Source organism: Cupressus sempervirens, chromosome 6 (genome assembly GCF_028749045.1).
Source record: "Cupressus sempervirens isolate cs-2001-9-10 chromosome 6, ASM2874904v1, whole genome shotgun sequence".
In the NCBI taxonomy this organism is placed as follows: Eukaryota; Viridiplantae; Streptophyta; class Pinopsida; order Cupressales; family Cupressaceae; genus Cupressus; species Cupressus sempervirens.
In genome coordinates, this window is record NC_143123.1 from 662988336 (window position 1) to 663006040 (window position 17705).

The following is a 17705-nucleotide window of genomic DNA, read 5'->3' on the forward strand; positions in this document are numbered from 1 at the left end:
AAGCGAGAAAAATCTATTTGCGGCCAGATATTCTTCCTCCACTATGCGTGACTTTCTTACCCGTCTCCAAATCGATAGCAGCATACGTACTTCACACTGCACAGTCTGGTTTGCTTGCAAAGAGACGAAAACAGCCCAGGAGGAGAAGAGACGGAAACTGTGGTGACGACAACCCGGGCGAAGAACAGATGACGACAGTGGCGATGGAGCTCAGGCAGAGAAACAAAATAAATCTTTTTCTTTGTGAACTGAGGCCATTATTTAAGAAAACCAGAACCTTTTTTTCCTACTGTACAAACTTAATCCGAATTTATACACATTTTTAATATTTTTTCTAGGTTCGCCGAATTTCGAACTTGAAGCCGAAAATACGGCGAACCTTGTGACTTAGATGAGAACTATTTGATAGTTTTAATCACTAATATTATATTTAAAGATTAAAGAAGGTAGTTAATTTAATAAAAATAAAAATGAATCTTTAATCAAATGAGGTTACGAGAAGAGGAATGAGACTGGTTTAATTTTTCAGTAAACAAACTATAAAGTTGAAGTAGTTGCTTCCCATAAAAGCAACTCCTCCAACCATATAGTCTTCTATATAGTTCAGAGGAAATATTTTTCACGAGAAGAGAAATGACTGTTGTAAAAATAAGACAAAGGGAAGAAGAGGGGAGGGAAGTGGATTTGGAATCTTGGAGAAGGATTAAAGGAGTGGCTTTGGAAGAGATCCAAGTACCCGCACAAGGAAGTGAAACAAAATCAAGAGCCAAAGATTTGTTCATCAGTCAAAGGGATTACCTACATAGGATCTCCGGTAGGGACTATGTTAGTTGGTGTTTTGACTACAATTTTGAACTTGAAAATCCAGTCTTCCTAATGGCCTTTCCTTGGTTTTCTTTGATTCTCCCCTAATCCATATTGAAAAGAACTTTGTGAAGTCTTATTTTATGAAAGCAATGTTCAGATTAATTGTCATAACAGTGAACCAAAGGACACATGTGCCAAAGTTTAGGATCAAGTGAATAGGTACCAAAAGTTCAGTGGGTCTACTACGAACCAAAGCACAAGAGACTTCAGAACTATGTGGGACCCATTCTAGAGGCTCAGTTTTAATGATTCAGTAGTCAAAAGTGGCTGCCAGTTTAGGGATTTAGTTTAAGTGAGTTGAGACAGGTACATTGTGGTTCAAGTAGGTTTAAAGAAGTTCAACTAGTTGTGGACTTGACGATGATTGCTATATGGAAAATAATAGACCAGCCTATTATTGTGTATGGCAATTAGGTTGGCAATCTACAACAAAAGATCATAAATTTTAGTTGATTTCATTTTTTAACTATCAATTTGACTTACTATGTTTCTGCGGCACCATTACATCAGTGAGGGATATCTCTTCTGTCAAATTCTTTGAGTACTTGTGCTTGGCTTCACTAGATTTCATCTCTTTGGGCCATCTCTTCTAGCAAATTCATTGAGTATGCATGCCTGGTCTTCACTTGGATGGATGCCCTCATCATCAAAATCCAAAGGAAAGATGAAATATCAATATGATAAAGAGTTGGCTCATGCGACTCCATCATCAATCATATATGTTCTTGATAATGTGATGGACACAATGATCAATCATGTGGACATGGCTGATTTTTTGCGGAGAGTTGAAACTCCTGTTGGCCAAGAGATGAAGCGCATTAAAAGAAGTCACATTCACTTCATGTCTACATTTCCTATGGCTGCCATGGAACCTGATTTCGTTCTTGGGTGTGTAAGATGCTTTAGTCCAAAATCAAAAACTATCAAGGACACTGACAGCAAGGTTGTTGTTAGCCTTGATCCAAAAGTCATTAAACAGGTCTTCAAGGACATAAAGCAAAATGTGTGGATCTAACCAAGGAATCATCTTTGGCATGCTGGAATGAGAAGAAAGGCGATTATCAAAAATATGTCAACCAATATTGGTTAAACAATAAAAGGAACAACTTCTCAAGATGGCCAAAGACCATTCATCAGTCTAACTTCAAACAAGAATACAAAGATCTCATCATCCTTCTCAACAAAGTTTGTGGTTTCAAAGATTCTACTGATTTCGAGCCATGGATATACAAGTTCATCTTCCAAATCATGCTCTCAGCATACTCCTATGCCTTCAGTTGTGCAGACTAAATCTTGCTCAGTCACAACAGAAATACAATCTAGATCAATGCCAATGGTCTCCACTGTACCTACTTCCGCAAATGAAAGTTTCAGCTTGCCTGCATGGTTGAGCAAAATAACAACAAAAGGAAGAAAAGTGGTTGTACCTCCAAATAATCTCCCTATCAAGAAGACCAAATCCAAATCTTTGAAAGATAGATTGTTTCAAGGATTTTGGTTGATTCAGATAAAACCAAATTTGTTGAAGTTGTTGAGCTCTTGGTAGACAAACCTATGGAAGAACTTACTCGTTCTGATTACAAGTTCACTAAGGTTGAAATTGAGAAACAATCACATATGAGTTGTTTACAAGATGTTCAAGATACATTGGCTAATGTATTAAAAAGCAATCATGTTCTATGGGAGAAGAAAAATCAACTGAAATAGGAGGTTTATTGAAAAATCAACTGAAAAATCATTCGTCAACAATCTTCTCAGAGTACAGTTGTTATGTCTCAGACATCCAAGGAAAGGAAGCTAATTGAAGCTCCCAAGTCTTGTATAGGGGAAATCATCTCTGAAGGGGTTCGAGCCATCATGAAGACATTTGAAGTTCTTAGGCACGTCAAAGAGGTGAATGAAATGGAGTGAAACTTGATCTCTTCTTTGACTCAAGAAGCAAATGATTTGAAGGAAGCCCTCAATGATTAGGATGAGATGGCAAGATTTGATCCAGATGCCTTGGTCTCATGTGACATTCTTCCATCATGTGAAATGTTTTTCAAATTTCAAGGACTTATTGGCTACAAAGAGGAAACGTTGAGGAAGCTAATTCCAAAGGTGTAGGCAGCCCTTGGAGATTGTCAAGCAGTTGAAGTAGGTGTTACTTGTGATTTGGAACAAATGGGATGCCAGATTATTGATGCATGCGAAAATCTCATTGCAATTGAAAGGGTAAGCTCGGAATATACAATCAAGTTCAATGTTGATGTAGATTCTAAAGACTTGGGTTCGCACACAATAAACAAGTTTGTCTTGTATAAATCCTCGACAAAACACTTGTTGGATTCTTTGGCAACAAATTCCAAGGCTGTACAATTAGGGTATGCAGATGTAGTGAGAATCAAAGCCATATCAAAAACAATGAAAATTGTTGATCTTCCCACAGTGCATGATATCATCGTCAATTCAAGACACTGAGAAACAATCTTTAAGATAGTTGTTTTTGTTTTCATTTCTGTTTGCATGTCTAAGAGAATGCATTTCATGAAAAGATGTAATTACATGTAATGCAAGTTACATGTGCATGAAAAGATGTAATGTGAGTTGCATGTGCAGTTGTATGTAACCCTATATTTTCTCTTTTAGTTAGACTAGGTCAAAGTTGGTTGAGTTGCTCCCACTTTTTCCTTCACCTTTTTCTCAACTCCAGTGCCCATATAAAGGAGTGCCTCATTGTAAAAATCATCTTTATCTTTATGCAAGAGAGCTCTGGAGAAATTGTGTCAGCTGAACTTTGTTTGCGTAGCACTATTTTGAGAGAAAGTGAATACAAAAGAGCATTTGAGACTTAATTTTGATTAAGTGGGATTGTTACTTGTGTGAGTTATAAGTTTTGTCTATAATTCATCTAAGATATCTTTGATTCATGCTATCTTGTATTTTTGGTAATTGTATCTTGTGAATTGAATATAAAAGAGTTCAGAAGCAATTGGAGCCGAAGCTTTGACTAGGAGCAATTGTGGAAATATATAGCTAGAAGCTTTGTTTGTAACTTATACTTCTCTCTTAATTCACATAATAGTTAAGTTATTTTTACTTTTAGGAGTCTTTGTGCCCTAATTGTAAAACTTTTCCATATAGAAGTATGACCGGACTTAAAGCCAAACCAGTATATTTTCAGCTAGCCTTTGAGTTAGTGAAAGTTTTTCGGTATCGCTATTTCCAACTCTTGATAGAAGTGTAGTTAGAGATTCACCCTGCCCATTACTCGCTCCATGAATAAGTGGATTCTTTCTTGAAAGATCAGAAGAAAGGATATTGGTAACACCCATTTTACAAAATCTCTTGACTTCTTGCTTACCTTAAGTTGATCCAAGGAATGGTGAGAAGGGGGAGCCTTACCTATAAGGTAGGAGGATTATTTCTCACACGCTGTGGCCAGTCATCCTATTTTGTGACTGGATTTTTACCCAAAATTGTCGGTTGCAAAATATCCACCCAACATGGCCCTTTCAAATTTAGTTAACACTACTCCTGATACTGCTTTGTTTAAGATTTTCTAGAGATCGGAAAGGAAACCAACAGGACAAAATAACAAATTGTTTCCATGCTGATTCAACATTGACTTCACTTCTGTCCTACAATCAACCTTATTTCTAACTGATTCATCAATTTTGTGAGTTTTTTGTAGAGTTTCATAGGTTTTTGCAGTGATGTTTTACGCATTTTTCCCCTCTTTTAGGGGTTTTAACTCACTTTAAATTTGAAAAAGTGTCATTGAAAATTGGGTCAACAATTATTCATGAATCAGAATTTTCAACAGAAAATTGGACTGGATCTAGGATTCAAGATAAATCAAGTATAATCAGGACTTTTGCATCATATTTCTTCTAAGCTCATGATTATGCAAACAAAAAAATGTGGGCTTATAGACCAAAGCATAATATGTTGGTATGCAGTTCTTTTGACATTAATATTATAAGAAGAAAAGCTACACTAAAAATTTAAAATACCTATCTCTGATTTTTCAACTCACAAAGTTAAATTAGGTTGTATTAGTGTACCAGTGTCCAAAGTGCTTTCTACAGTCGCTTTACGAGTAGCTGATGTGCGAAGCATGCTTGGTGCATTATTCTTGTTTGTTGGCAAAACTCCTCCCCCAAGTTTAGAAGAGGAATTCCCTGTTCCATTCCCCCCTACTGACAAAACAGATGAGCTAACTTGTCCCGTTGCATCACTAGAAAGCCTTGTACTGCGGCGGGGAGCTGTTTCAGAAAATAATCTTCCTGATACCTGCAATAAGATTTCATATAGCTAATGAGATAAATCAGAGAAAGTACCCACGATAATAATAAATGTGACATTTTATGTTGCAAAACAAAATAAGCCTAAGAATGCTTGAACAAGAAATATGAAAATCGCCATTTCAATTCTCATAAACATTTTGCATTGAGGTGCACACAAGCAACAATTCAAACATTCTAAAGGATCGAATTCCACATAACAGCGATACAATAAATCCAGAATGACCATACAAAGGCTCCACAATCTACATCATGTGATAACGGTGACTGAACAAGTCCTCAAATGTGAGAGAGGCATGAGCATGCACCTGAGAGTATGCAGCACGTGTGGAAGATGATCGAATGCTCTGCACTCAAACCCAATCAAAAGGAACGAATGAGAAGGTAAAATACAAGATCTGTGATGCATTTGGCTAAACAAAACTGAAAATGGTTCGAGGATGTCAGGCCACATTCAAACAGTAATATCTGGTATTGCAAAAATACAGGAAAAACAGGATTGGGGTGTCCAATGAATATGCATCATCTTCCAGAGCAACAGAAGCAGATTCAAGCTTCTTAAATAAACTGCAAAGGCTTGGCAAAAGAAAAAGAAAAATTGGCACAATTTGAAAAATTGAAAAAAGCATTATTCAGATTCATGCAGAAAAAACAGTTTAGCATTAAACCAGTCATATGCTCTAGAAGATGAAATATTCCATGCATTTTGAGGAACAGGCAGTGAAGGAAGTAAACAGCATTACTACCAGTTTACCATCTTAACATTTAATAAGGTGCAATAACTATGCAGGCTATATTAAAGTAATTTAACCATCATTAACTGCTATAAATGATGAATAAGTTACTCGTGTAGACTAAAGACAACAGAACAGATTTAAAAAACAAAAATAGGCTGCGTAGAAGCCAAAACTCATTATGAATTAAGAACATGCAAGCTTTCAAGAATGCTACCACATACTGCATAATATCCTGTGAGATATAAACAATACAGATATAACAAAGAAATATGTAAAACAATTAACTATCAAAGCATAGAAAAGAATTAGTGAGAACCTTTCTTAATTTGCCTTCATCCATAAATTTCCTTCTCGGTGGTTGACCTGGAGAATTGGCACCTGACCTCGGAGATACATCTGCAGCAGTTGTATTAGGATTTTGCTGGTACTGAATGTTCCTATTTAGAGGTGGTGGACCTGATGGAATAGTCTGTTTGAATTGCAGGGTATTAAAAAAACAATGGACGGCAGAATAAGCACTCTAAAAAAACTCTATAAATAAAACCCCAATAATAAGCAAATTTTATTGGTTGGAATTCACAAAACAATACTGGCCTACAAAGGAGATATATACTAGATCAAATGACTAAAGAGAAACCAGGATATTCTTAAGAAGCATTCTACCAATATAAAAACTTCAGAACCAAACAAAATATTGGAATTATAAGCCCGATTCCAAAATTTGTATTCACATAATTTTTCAGAAACAGCTAGGACTTAAGTGCTTACTTGTGATGCAATCGGAGAAGGAGTACTGTATGCTGTCATGTTCACTGAATATGTTGTATTATGAAGAGCATGTCCGGCTGGGATTTCTCCCACACTAGCACCAGCTAACTGTTTTGCCTGTCTCGGGCTTGGCTCAGAGTGGGAAGAGCGATTGGATAGAAAAACACGCTCATCACCTGCCGAAGCCAAGTATTCTAACTGCATCTCTTGTTGTTGCAGTCGGAAAACTGCTGAATCACCTAGAAGCTCAGCTGCTTCTTCAGTGGCACCTAGATCACCATACATTCAGTGTGTCAAATAATAGAAAACATTGAACAAAAAGCTACGCCTTGACATTCTTATCTATGTAAATTGTTTTTAGAACAGCAGCAATTGATGACATCTTGCTTGAGTCCTTGAAAATTCAAATTCAAAAACAAACTAAGTTCTATTTTCTTTATCATAATGGGTAAGCATAGCAGCTAGAATATACATAGAAGGGATACAGATAAGTCTTCATTTAAAAGATGTCTGGCTATGGATGGATGGAGGTATCATATACATTAAATATTTTATATTTGTAAGAGATGTTTTTAAATTTGTTGGCTCCTTTTAACAAATAAATTTATCCGGTGGTCAATTTTTGGTCCTAGAGATGCTTGGCAGCTTCTGAATATGTTCTGTATGAAGACTCTCATAACCATATGTAAATGAAACAAGGTAATGTGACTCAATTCAAGATATAGAAATGAAATACACTGTGCCCTTAGGCCAGGTCTTTTTTTGGTACAAAAAAATGGAGAATGATAACTGTGATGCACTTAGGCACCAAGATGGATTGTAAGAAATGACAGGCAAATGCCCTCGATTTATACACCATCCCTTGAAAGAAAAAGAATAGCCCACTTGGTCAAGACAATTGTCTCAATACAATGTGGTAAAAACCCAAAACACGTCTCTGCATCACTTACTAAAAAAAGTTGTCTTACTAACACATGAACCTCCCTATGCAAGGAAACAAGACAAGACAATAAGCAGCCAAAGGATGTACCACATGCTGGTAACTCTATGCGACCCATAGGCAAGAGCTGCGCATCAAAATTCCAATCTCCAACATTCCCCCATAATATTGGCTTGAGCTTCTCACAAACAACTTGAACAGGTGATCTTGTAATTCCAAATAGATAAATAAAGATATTCTAAAATACAATCCTTCTGAGTGCTTCTACTTAGGTAGCTTGTACTTACATCGTGTGTTTTGCTTTTTCCTTGTCTACTGAAGATTTTGTGCATGCACACATGATCACATCTCCTTTATCTTGCATGGTATTAAACTGAGGTACCAGAGGCCTCTAGACAGTGTTTGATCTTGATTCCAAAGCGACCCGGATTCCCACGATCCTCTCGGATTTTGGATCCGCACAGAATTCCAAAATGAAATCCAGATTATTTGTGAAACTGTGAGAATCCAGACCTCTAGACAAGGAAAAGGGGGCTCATTTTACCTTTTTTTATATTTTTTAAATTAAACTCTAACTTCTTAATATTATTATTAAATGTTTGAACTTTGAAGTTTTGAACTAATGATGAATGAGCATTGACATGCTGCATGTAAGGAATGTATGAATATACATTAATATATATACATATTTTTTTCTCTAAAAATATTACATATATAGCCATGGGGTCAAGATCCAGCCCAAAAGAAAATTTATTGAATCCCCAAATTAGAATCAAGATCAGCTGCTTAGGTATTAAGGAAACAGTGTGTCTAAGGCCAGTCTTTCTAGATATAGGATTAGGGATATTCTCTCGCATAAAATTATGGGCTGAAAAATCAAAAAAGCTTGCCATACTCCAAAATCTCGAAAACAATAAAGTAGGCTTTCTGTTATATCCAAATAGTACATAATATGCAAAGTTTGAAGACTACCATGTGTAACTTGCTTAGCAAATTGTGCAACTGTTATTTTCGATGACTTTAGGTCAAATATGACCTCGCCATCAGATCCAAAGAGCATGAAAACTTCTAAATCGACTATCAAAATGTCCAATATGGGTCGATGAGTTAGGTCAAAAACAATCCAATGTCATCCTAAAAAATAATACAATAGAGTTATTTGTTTTCATGATAAAACGATTTTGTAGAGATTTTGGGATAATAACAATGATTTATCCTACTTCTCTACTTAAAAATGTTTTAGATTATACTTGTGATAGAGATCTTTATCTCTGATTTTGCCATATGTTGAAATAAAGATAATCTTGCATCAACAATGGCAGAATATATTTATGATAATATTTGAGATAATATTATTTGGAGAGATGTGTCATGCAAAAAGTCATGCATTTGGAAACATGAAGAGTCTTGTATTTGCAAATTAAATAGACTTTCAAGCATAATATGACGGGTCTCTCAACTATGCCAATAGTGGCATGTTGTGATAGTTAAGTTGTCGAGTTGTTATCCTTGCCATCCAGGTTCAAATCTAATGGGGATGAGGTCCACCATTTGTGGCCTCACTGGTTCATAACTCCAAATCAAAGCGTTTAACCCTCTTTAAAAAAAAAAAGAAGGGTCTCTCAACTATATATATGTGGCTGCTTTGTGTGTTATAAACAATGTATCAAGTAAATGCATTGTACTTGAATATATTTTTATTACCAATAAAAGAGATATAATTCTGGTGTGGCTACATTTTTCCCTTCAAGTGGAAGAGATTTTTCCCTTCAAGTGCAGTTTTATTCTCTTTTCTCATTGGTGTTTAATTTGGGCAAATATTTAACATGGTATTAGAGTCAAGTTATCATAATAGCAAAAAAGAAGAATATATAATGTTTGGTAGCAGTTTGTCCTTATATCTATGAGATTAATCTTCTACTCGTTTCTTGAATTTTTGGTTATGTTTTCTTCAATTTTGGTTATTCGAGACAGGGTTATTGTGCCCCCATGGTACATTACTCGCCTCTGGACATATGCCCTCTACATCTCTTTGTGCTCTTTCAGGGTGGGCTTTGATTGTTTACATATTCAAAGCAATCATTAGATTAACCAAGAGGAGAGGATCTATCGTCTCTACCAGCATGGGGAGATGAAAACCGAGCCTCAATTTGTTTTTCATTATCCGGATTTCTATGAGATCAAAGGGAGATTTTGCTGCTTTTTCAGAGATTACACTTCCCTCTCTTCCTTCTTTAGGTATACAGATCAGCAATGTCTTGCTCTTTACCTTTAAGAAGCCTTGCTGTTTCGTGATCATATCCTGCTAATCTGTAAACTAGGACTTACAAATTTTATAACTTTAATCCAAATATAGATTTAATCCCTGATCCAGGCAGTAATTGCGTAGTATGTATTTTAAATCGTTGAAATTATAAGAAAAAAATCATGCTTAAACACTTAATTTAACTATGTGTTTAATTACATAATAGAAAAAATAATAGAAGAAACTTAAATGGATGAGAGAATACGAAAGAGAATAAAGAGACACAAACAGTTCCTCCGGATAGGACTACGTCTTCGGGTCCGCTTCTCAATTGGGGGACCGCTCTATTAAATCTGCCAAGGAAAATTGCTTTCTTACAAATTCCAAGCTCCAAGCCTTCACAATCTCTTTCTTCTTTTACAATTTTTGGTGTAGAATAACACCTTGTAAAATCTCTCCTAAGAATTCAATAATTCCCTCCTATTAATCTCTGACAACAATTTTCTCTCCCATGGACTAATTTCCCACAAGAAGTTCTCCCAAGTCTAATTTCTTGCCCAAGACTAATTCTTTTCCAAAGACAATAACACCCGCTTTTATACAAAATGTTTTCTTTATTTGGTCTAAAACCAAATAACAATTTTCCCCATTTCACCATAACAAAATAACCCCTTTTTCCCTTATTTAATTCCGAGCATAACAAATAATAAATTTTGTTTAGTAAATCTTGTTTTATGTGTCATATTTAGAGTTAATTTTAACCATAACCTTTCTTTTTAATAAAACTGGCAGCTAAACATTGTTTAAATCTAACATACCGCCAACTGATTTCAAAATTAGAAAATGGTGCATTGGTGAAGAGTGAATTTAGGATATAGGTGATTGTGAGATCAAACCTCCCGACCACCATTTTAATGCCATTGCCATGCGATTTTCGGAAACAAATAAAATATTGCCGAAATATAATCGCAAGGATCTCGCATGGCTTAGTGGTAGGGAGAAAAGTTAGGAGGTGAGAGGTTATGAGTTCAAAACTCATAATTAGATTTTTTTTTTAAATAAACAAATGAATCTTTTTCCTTCTAAGGTGACACATGTCACCAAGCCTTTAGACCACAAGGGTACACGTGTCAACACCTAACTAGACCAAATGTATGCCACATCACCATTTATGTCAAGCTAACGTCATCAGTAGCCACTTGCTCATTCTTTTCATCAGAGAATTTCATTTCACTATAACTTTTGCATACGGACTCCATTTTCAACGAAATAAACATCGTTGGACAGCTTTTGACAAGCTCTTTAATTTGAAACCCATCATTGACCACTCTTGCGATGATTAATTTTTTCACCTTTTTGATGACCTCTATTCTCAATTTGACCAAACTTATATGTTTATCTCATCTTATATGTGTCATTCAAGCTATGATCATGATTGTAGGTTCTCTATGCAATAGTTTGATGTAATTAACTATTCCATTCTAACGATGTTATTTGTTGTGGCTTATATACTATTGTGCAATCCTTTTTTTCTACTCATATACACTCGTGTGGAAGAGCTTTGTGCTATTAAGCCTCATGCATATGTTATCTTCTTCCGGCAAGTTATATTGCCTTTGAGCTTCTTATCCTCGATTTTTTTAATCTTCTTCTCATATTGGTGTATCATTATCATCAAGCCCCATCACCGCACATGTTTGGGAATTCTGTGTATCGAGAATTTATTTGTTACGCTACGTGTTTCATTCTTTATGTGTGATATTTATATTTTGGACTGGACTCAATGTTATCTATATTTGCCACAATGCGTCTTTTTTGGCCAGGTTTATCATCCCCTGTCTAGGCATCGTGAACTTGGCATCACTATTTTGTGGTTCTCTTGACATGGAATTCCTCTCAGCAAAACCTTTTAAACATTATTGCTCATTTTATGTGTTGTTAATAATACTATCATCTGACACATCATCTTTGTCCATACTAGGCATCGTTGTTTTCATTCTAGACTTTGTTATTTTGAATTTTTATCAATATCATGTGTATTAAGTTTTTTGTTAATTTTTGTTGTGCCAAAAGTGGTATGTGATTATTGGCATGAGATGAGAACTAAGTCACCAAAAAATGACAAAAGACTAATACAATTGTTACATTTTTCCAACGGGGGTTAAGAACGATGATTTATGACTAGATTTATGTATTGGAAGCAAATATTTTCAAATTGTTCAATGCAAAATATTACGCTATCTATGCTAGCAACGGGATGGTTAGTGCAGGCATTTTACATCTCATTATGCCATTGTAGATGCACAAAGTTAGTATCGTCAATCTTGCCAAGTATAGGAACATATGGTCAGGACTTGGTGTTATAGTAAGTGAACAAGGTCCAGCAGGCCTACGTAATGATTGGGAAGGGAAGTTTTTGGTTATGTTATCCAAGGTGGTTGTAGGTTTGGTTTGTGTGAGTACTTCAAAAAGTTCTACTCTCACGTTGCTACGAGTAAAACTTGAAGCATCTCAAAACTAGTATTTAACTAGTAGGCAATGCTTTTGCACATATTTGTTGACCTTACCTTTTGTCCTTTCAAATCTATAAAAGTAAAGGTTTGGACACAACCCAAATTTTCTAAGGGCTTGGTAGATAAATTTCCAAGGCTTTACTCAACTGAAGGCTTGTTAGAGTTTTACAAAGGAATTGTACCTCTGTGGTGTCAAGATCTTCCATGTAATTCTAGTGCTAATTAGTTGGGAAGATACCTATTTCAATTGTGGGTTCTCATTTTTATGGTTGTCATATAGAAAAAGATAAGTATTGTCTTGAATTCTTGTTATATCACTACGAATAGTGGGTGCTTTTAACATTGATTTTGTAAGAATTTGCCTTAGGGAAAAATCACACCAAGATCAAGAAGCTCAAGCACTACCACAATATGGACCAATAAAGTCTGATCAGAATAACAATAATGAGAATATCATTGTGTACATACACACTAGAAGTGTCTGTATATGAAGGTCTCTAGAATGACTAAGAGTCAACAAAGTGATAAGTCTCACAACTAAGCACATGTCCACCAAGAGTGAATTATCCTCCATTGAGCACAGAAGTTAGTGCGATGATGAGACAATAAGCTTAACATAGGTGTGCCAATGCGATGATGAGAGGATAAGCTTAACATAGGTGTATCTCGTAAAGAGATGTTGTAGACACCATGTGCTCAACTAGAGTACAAACAATTGTGTTGTCTACATAACAACTCGGAGAAATATGCAAACTCCTATATTGTCAACAAGACAACTTGTCTAACTATGCATACTTCTAGGTGTCTATATGACAAATAATAAAATAATACATTTAACCCAAGTAAACATAAGTGTAATAATAATTAATTATTTACACTAACACCCACCTTTAACTGCAACTTAGGGGAATGCACTTAACCTCACAAAAGCTATAATGAAAATGCATGATGGGTCCCGGCAACTAGGCCATGTTAGGTACCCACGTACAAATGCAATGCTCTATATATAATGCAATGCAAAACAATGCAATCTCTCTGAAAATGGAGAAAGATGGAAAACCTCATGGGAAAAACCCTCCCCCAAAAAGAGAGATGAAAAAACAAGATGCATGGATGGATGGAGTAATTAAGACCCCCCCATTACAACATACATCATGTATATACAATAGAGAAGTATAAGAAGGACAAAACCCTAGAAGAGGAAAAGATCCCCCCCATAAGAGAGAAGAAGAAGAAGAAGAAGAAAAGAGACAAGGTAGTCCCCCCCCAAATGTAGAATGTCGATCAATGATAGCCGCTCCAAGATGAATGTAGAAGTTGATCCATGACTGCTAAGTAATGTTCCTCTCTTTAGGAAGAAACAATATCATAGGTACATATGAGATGCTTCCCCAATTTGTAAAAAGAATGCTGAAGATGAATGATGTCTCTGAAAACTACTCACCTGTCCCTGTGTCGATACTGACGGCCACCCCTTCCAACACTGTTGAAAAGAACAATTTCGGATCTAGCAAGGATTGATGTAGAACATATCCCAAAGAACCAACTGTCTCCTCGAATGATAAAAAGACCTCCTGCAACTGCTGTACATAAGGATCCACAATCATATCAACCTTGTAAGACTACTCATGCAGAGAATGGACAAGAGAGTCAGAGTGTTCCCTCGCACCAACTGAAGGATCTTCTTCATCAAAGAGAAGATGTATATCATCAATAATGTCTCCCAAATCTGCTATGTAGGACTTCACAAACAAACATGAAATATCTGTTATGTAGTCATCCCCTAATTTTGGACCCGGAAGACAAGGTGTACCCAACTCTACTGAATTACATGGACCTATCACTGTAGCAATGTATGCATGTGGAATTTGTTGATGTTGTGACCTTGTCCTTCGTCTATGAAAAGGATTCCCAACAAATGAACTTGTTGAATCACTATTACTGTTGTCACTATCAGTTTCCACAATGTATGAAGTCCGGAGAGTATTAGAGGATAAGCCAGGTGAACTTTCCTCAAAGTGAACATTCCTCTCTATGAATATATCATGAGTCTCAAGATTCATAAGCCTATATGCCTTAACACTTTCTTCATATCCAATGAAAGTATAAGGCCGTGGTGCCCTTGAAGATATGTATGCCCATGCCGGACAACCAAAAACTCTGAAGTGTTTCACAACTGGTTTTCTTCCACACCATGCCTCAAAAGGAGTCATTCCATCTAAGACATTATGACACCTATTAAGGATGTGATTGGGACTACTTATAGCTTCTACCTCAAGTGATGGATCAAGAGACTTAGCTTGAATCATGCAACTTGCCATTGACTTAAGAGTTCTAATCCTCATTGTTGCAACACTTGTCTTTTGTGCACTAAATGCTATAGCATTATGAAGATCAATACCCTCAAGTTCACAAAAGTCTCTAAGTCTTGAGTTTACATACCTACTTTCATTGTCCATATGAAGTACCTTGATGGCTTTACTCGATTGCTTCTCAACATGACTCTTGAAGGCTAGAAACTTATCAAACACTTCATTCTTGTGATTAAGAAAGTAGACCAATGTGTAGCGTGAAAAGTCATCAATGAAAGTGAGGACATAGCAACCCTTGCTAACTGATGTCACTAAAAAATGGCCTGCTAGAACCGTGTGAACCAACTCAAGAACAATTGATGCTCTCCAAGACTTCCCTTTGTCAAACTTCTCTTCTAGATGCATATCCATTGAACAAGTTGAACATTCACCCTTAGAAAAGTTGATTGTAGGTAGACCTTCGACCATATTTTTTGAGCTAAGTTGATGAAGATAGCGGAAGACAAGATGTCCATACCGCTCATGCCATAATTTACTTTGTGATTGTGAATGTGTCAGCAAGGCATGTGAAGGAGACTTGGGCACAAACTGGGAGAAAGAATAAAGCCTTGTGTCATGATTAACTTTACCCACTGCAACCAATGAATTATCCTTAAGATTTCGCACCATTACTAAATCAAAAAGGAACTCAACTTTATTGCCACCTCCATAGTGAGTGATTTGGTAAATTGAAAAGAGATTAGTGCTAAGGTTACGAACATAGAGAACATCTTTGAACTCTCCGTTTTCCATCTCAACTTGTCTTTTCCCTTCAACTTCCACTTGTGTATTATTCCCTACAAAGATGTGAGATACCTTAGTCTGCTTCAATGAAGAAAAGTGTCCTTTTGAAGAACCCATATGATGTGAGGTACCTGAGTCAAGAATCCACTCCCCTAAAGAACTTGAACTTGCCATAAATGCTTGCCCTTTTCCCTATGAAGTGGATGGATTTGAATCCTTGGAAGCATTTGGCACATTGATTTTGTTCTTCCTAATTAAATTTTTCAACTCATCTATTCTCTTAGTCTTGCAATGATGCTCATCATGATTTGGTTTCTTGCAATATGCACAAAATAGTTTATCCTTCTTATTGTTATTTCCCTTCTTGTTGGAAAAAGAATTGCCTTGTTGTGAGGAGGAAGATTGTTGTCTCTGATTGTGATTTTGGCTTCCAGTGCTTTTTCTTGTTGTTGGTAAAACTTTTTCCACCTTGATTTGTTTGGTTCTCATTACTAGCCACCAATGTCGTAGACTTGGTTGACTTGAGAATTCCCATATCTATCAACTTGGATTGTTCCAACATCAACATTTCTACAAATGCATCAAATGAAGGCTTAGTGAAGGCACTTCCCATGGTCAACCTGTGAGTGTTGTAACTCGAAACAAAAGATGCATACTGTGAAGATAGCCTCTTCAAGATGTGATGAATCAATCTATCATCCTTCATTGGATTACCACAATCCTTAAGTAATGCTCTCAATTCATTGGCTTTGTTGACATTGTCTTGAATTGTGTCAAAATTCTTAGGATCCAATAGAAGTAGATCATCATCAATTTGGAATCCCTTTTCCTCATCCACCTTACCGTACAACCCTTCAAGTTTCTCCCAAGCACCCTTGGCATCCTTAAAACTGGAAATGTGGAAGAAGAGATCTCTATGAACACAACTCCTAAAAATTCCTAAAGCCTGGTTGTCTTTAATTTGCCAATCAACTTGTGCATCAGCATCAGTGAGTTTTACAATTGTACAATCAACATATAGATTTAAACCTTTTTTCCATTAGTCTACTCCATACAATATCTTTCCATGTAGTGTAATTGTGTGCGGTTAAAAGTGGAGTTTTATGTGAACCCATGATGCAAAAAATTAAAAGAGCACAAGAGAAAAAGAGAGACACAAGAACACAAGACACACCCCCCCTTTTTACTCAATCAAAGAACACCCCCCCCAAAAGTGATGTTTTTGGCACTTTCTATGTAGTGCATTTATAATAGGCCACTTGTCAAAATGGACAAAAGTGGGCTTCTAAATTCTTGCTGTTTACAACCTCCTTTTGGAGTTCAAATCTGGTACTAAGCAATGTAGTTCAGATATTCAGCAATGTAGTTCAGATATTCAACAATTTTGAAGTTTAATCAAAGCAATACAATGGAAAAAATGACCTATTTCTGAAAGTGGTATTTCTGTCCACACAAGCCTATAATCTGAGTGCAAATCTGGAAAGTAGATGAAACAAATAACGAAACCTGAAAATGTGTCCAGATGAGCTCGTACGGAGCGTTTAAAGTTGCAAAAAGTAGGATTAGATAGGTACAGTCGCCAAAAACTGAAATTTCTAACAAATCCGTGCACCAAAACCAAAAAATAATAGCACCACTAAAAAGTTCAGGAAATTCTAGCCAAAATATAAAAAATTGCACCTAATTCCAAGTCTGGATGACTGAGATATGGTCTCCTAAAGTTGGACTGTCAAATCAAAACTGCATATGGATAAGGGCCTGCTCAACAAAACACTGTGTTAAAATATAGATATGGTTGTCAAAATTTAATACTGTCAAAAGGTGATGTCAGCGAAAAAAGCCCCTTGGTGACGTGGGAGTACGGATGATGACGTCAGATGCTGATGTCACTGATTGTACGGAAGCTAACTAGGCAGGGGTGTTGACATGGCGATACCACGTGTCAACCGTATGTGTCTAAGTTGGCGAGTGACTGGGCCTGTCGTGGCCACTGATGAGTCTCTGACTATGCGTATGGCTGCGGAGCTGGCAACTGTCGACATGTCTCCACGAGTTGACTGTACAAAGGACATGGCAGGTATAGAGGATGCCGCGTGGACGTCAACGAGAGGCTGGTTGGCAGCACCGGAAGAAGGGGCTACCGAGAGCTTGAATCACCAATAGTCAGAGGGACAGATGTCGGCGGAGGTGGAGCGATGGTGGTGTGGGATTTATCCCACATGCACCACAAATGTAATTGCCGAGTGTATAAAAA

General features: G+C 36.5%; 1 protein-coding gene and 1 pseudogene across 4 annotated transcripts in view; one reads left to right on the plus strand and one right to left on the minus strand.

Moving 5' to 3' along the window:
- The window catches only part of HBT (CDC27 family protein), a 75752-nt gene that overhangs the window by 37083 nt on the left and 20964 nt on the right, over positions 1 to 17705 (minus strand). For 2 of the 4 annotated variants that reach the window (XM_089789265.1, XM_089789266.1), the window contains exons 7-10: positions 6659 to 6927; positions 6207 to 6359; positions 5462 to 5500; positions 4914 to 5142 (exon numbers count right to left, since the gene is read on the minus strand). In XM_089789265.1, coding sequence (XP_089645391.1) covers positions 4914 to 5142; positions 5462 to 5500; positions 6207 to 6359; positions 6659 to 6927 — 690 coding nt within the window. The remainder of the gene's footprint in view (positions 1 to 4913; positions 5143 to 5461; positions 5501 to 6206; positions 6360 to 6658; positions 6928 to 17705) is intronic. The other 2 variants (XM_089789268.1, XM_089789267.1) reach the window with 1 other exon arrangement.
- On the plus strand, positions 12014 to 12582 carry LOC149553932 (mitochondrial phosphate carrier protein 1, mitochondrial pseudogene; annotated as a pseudogene).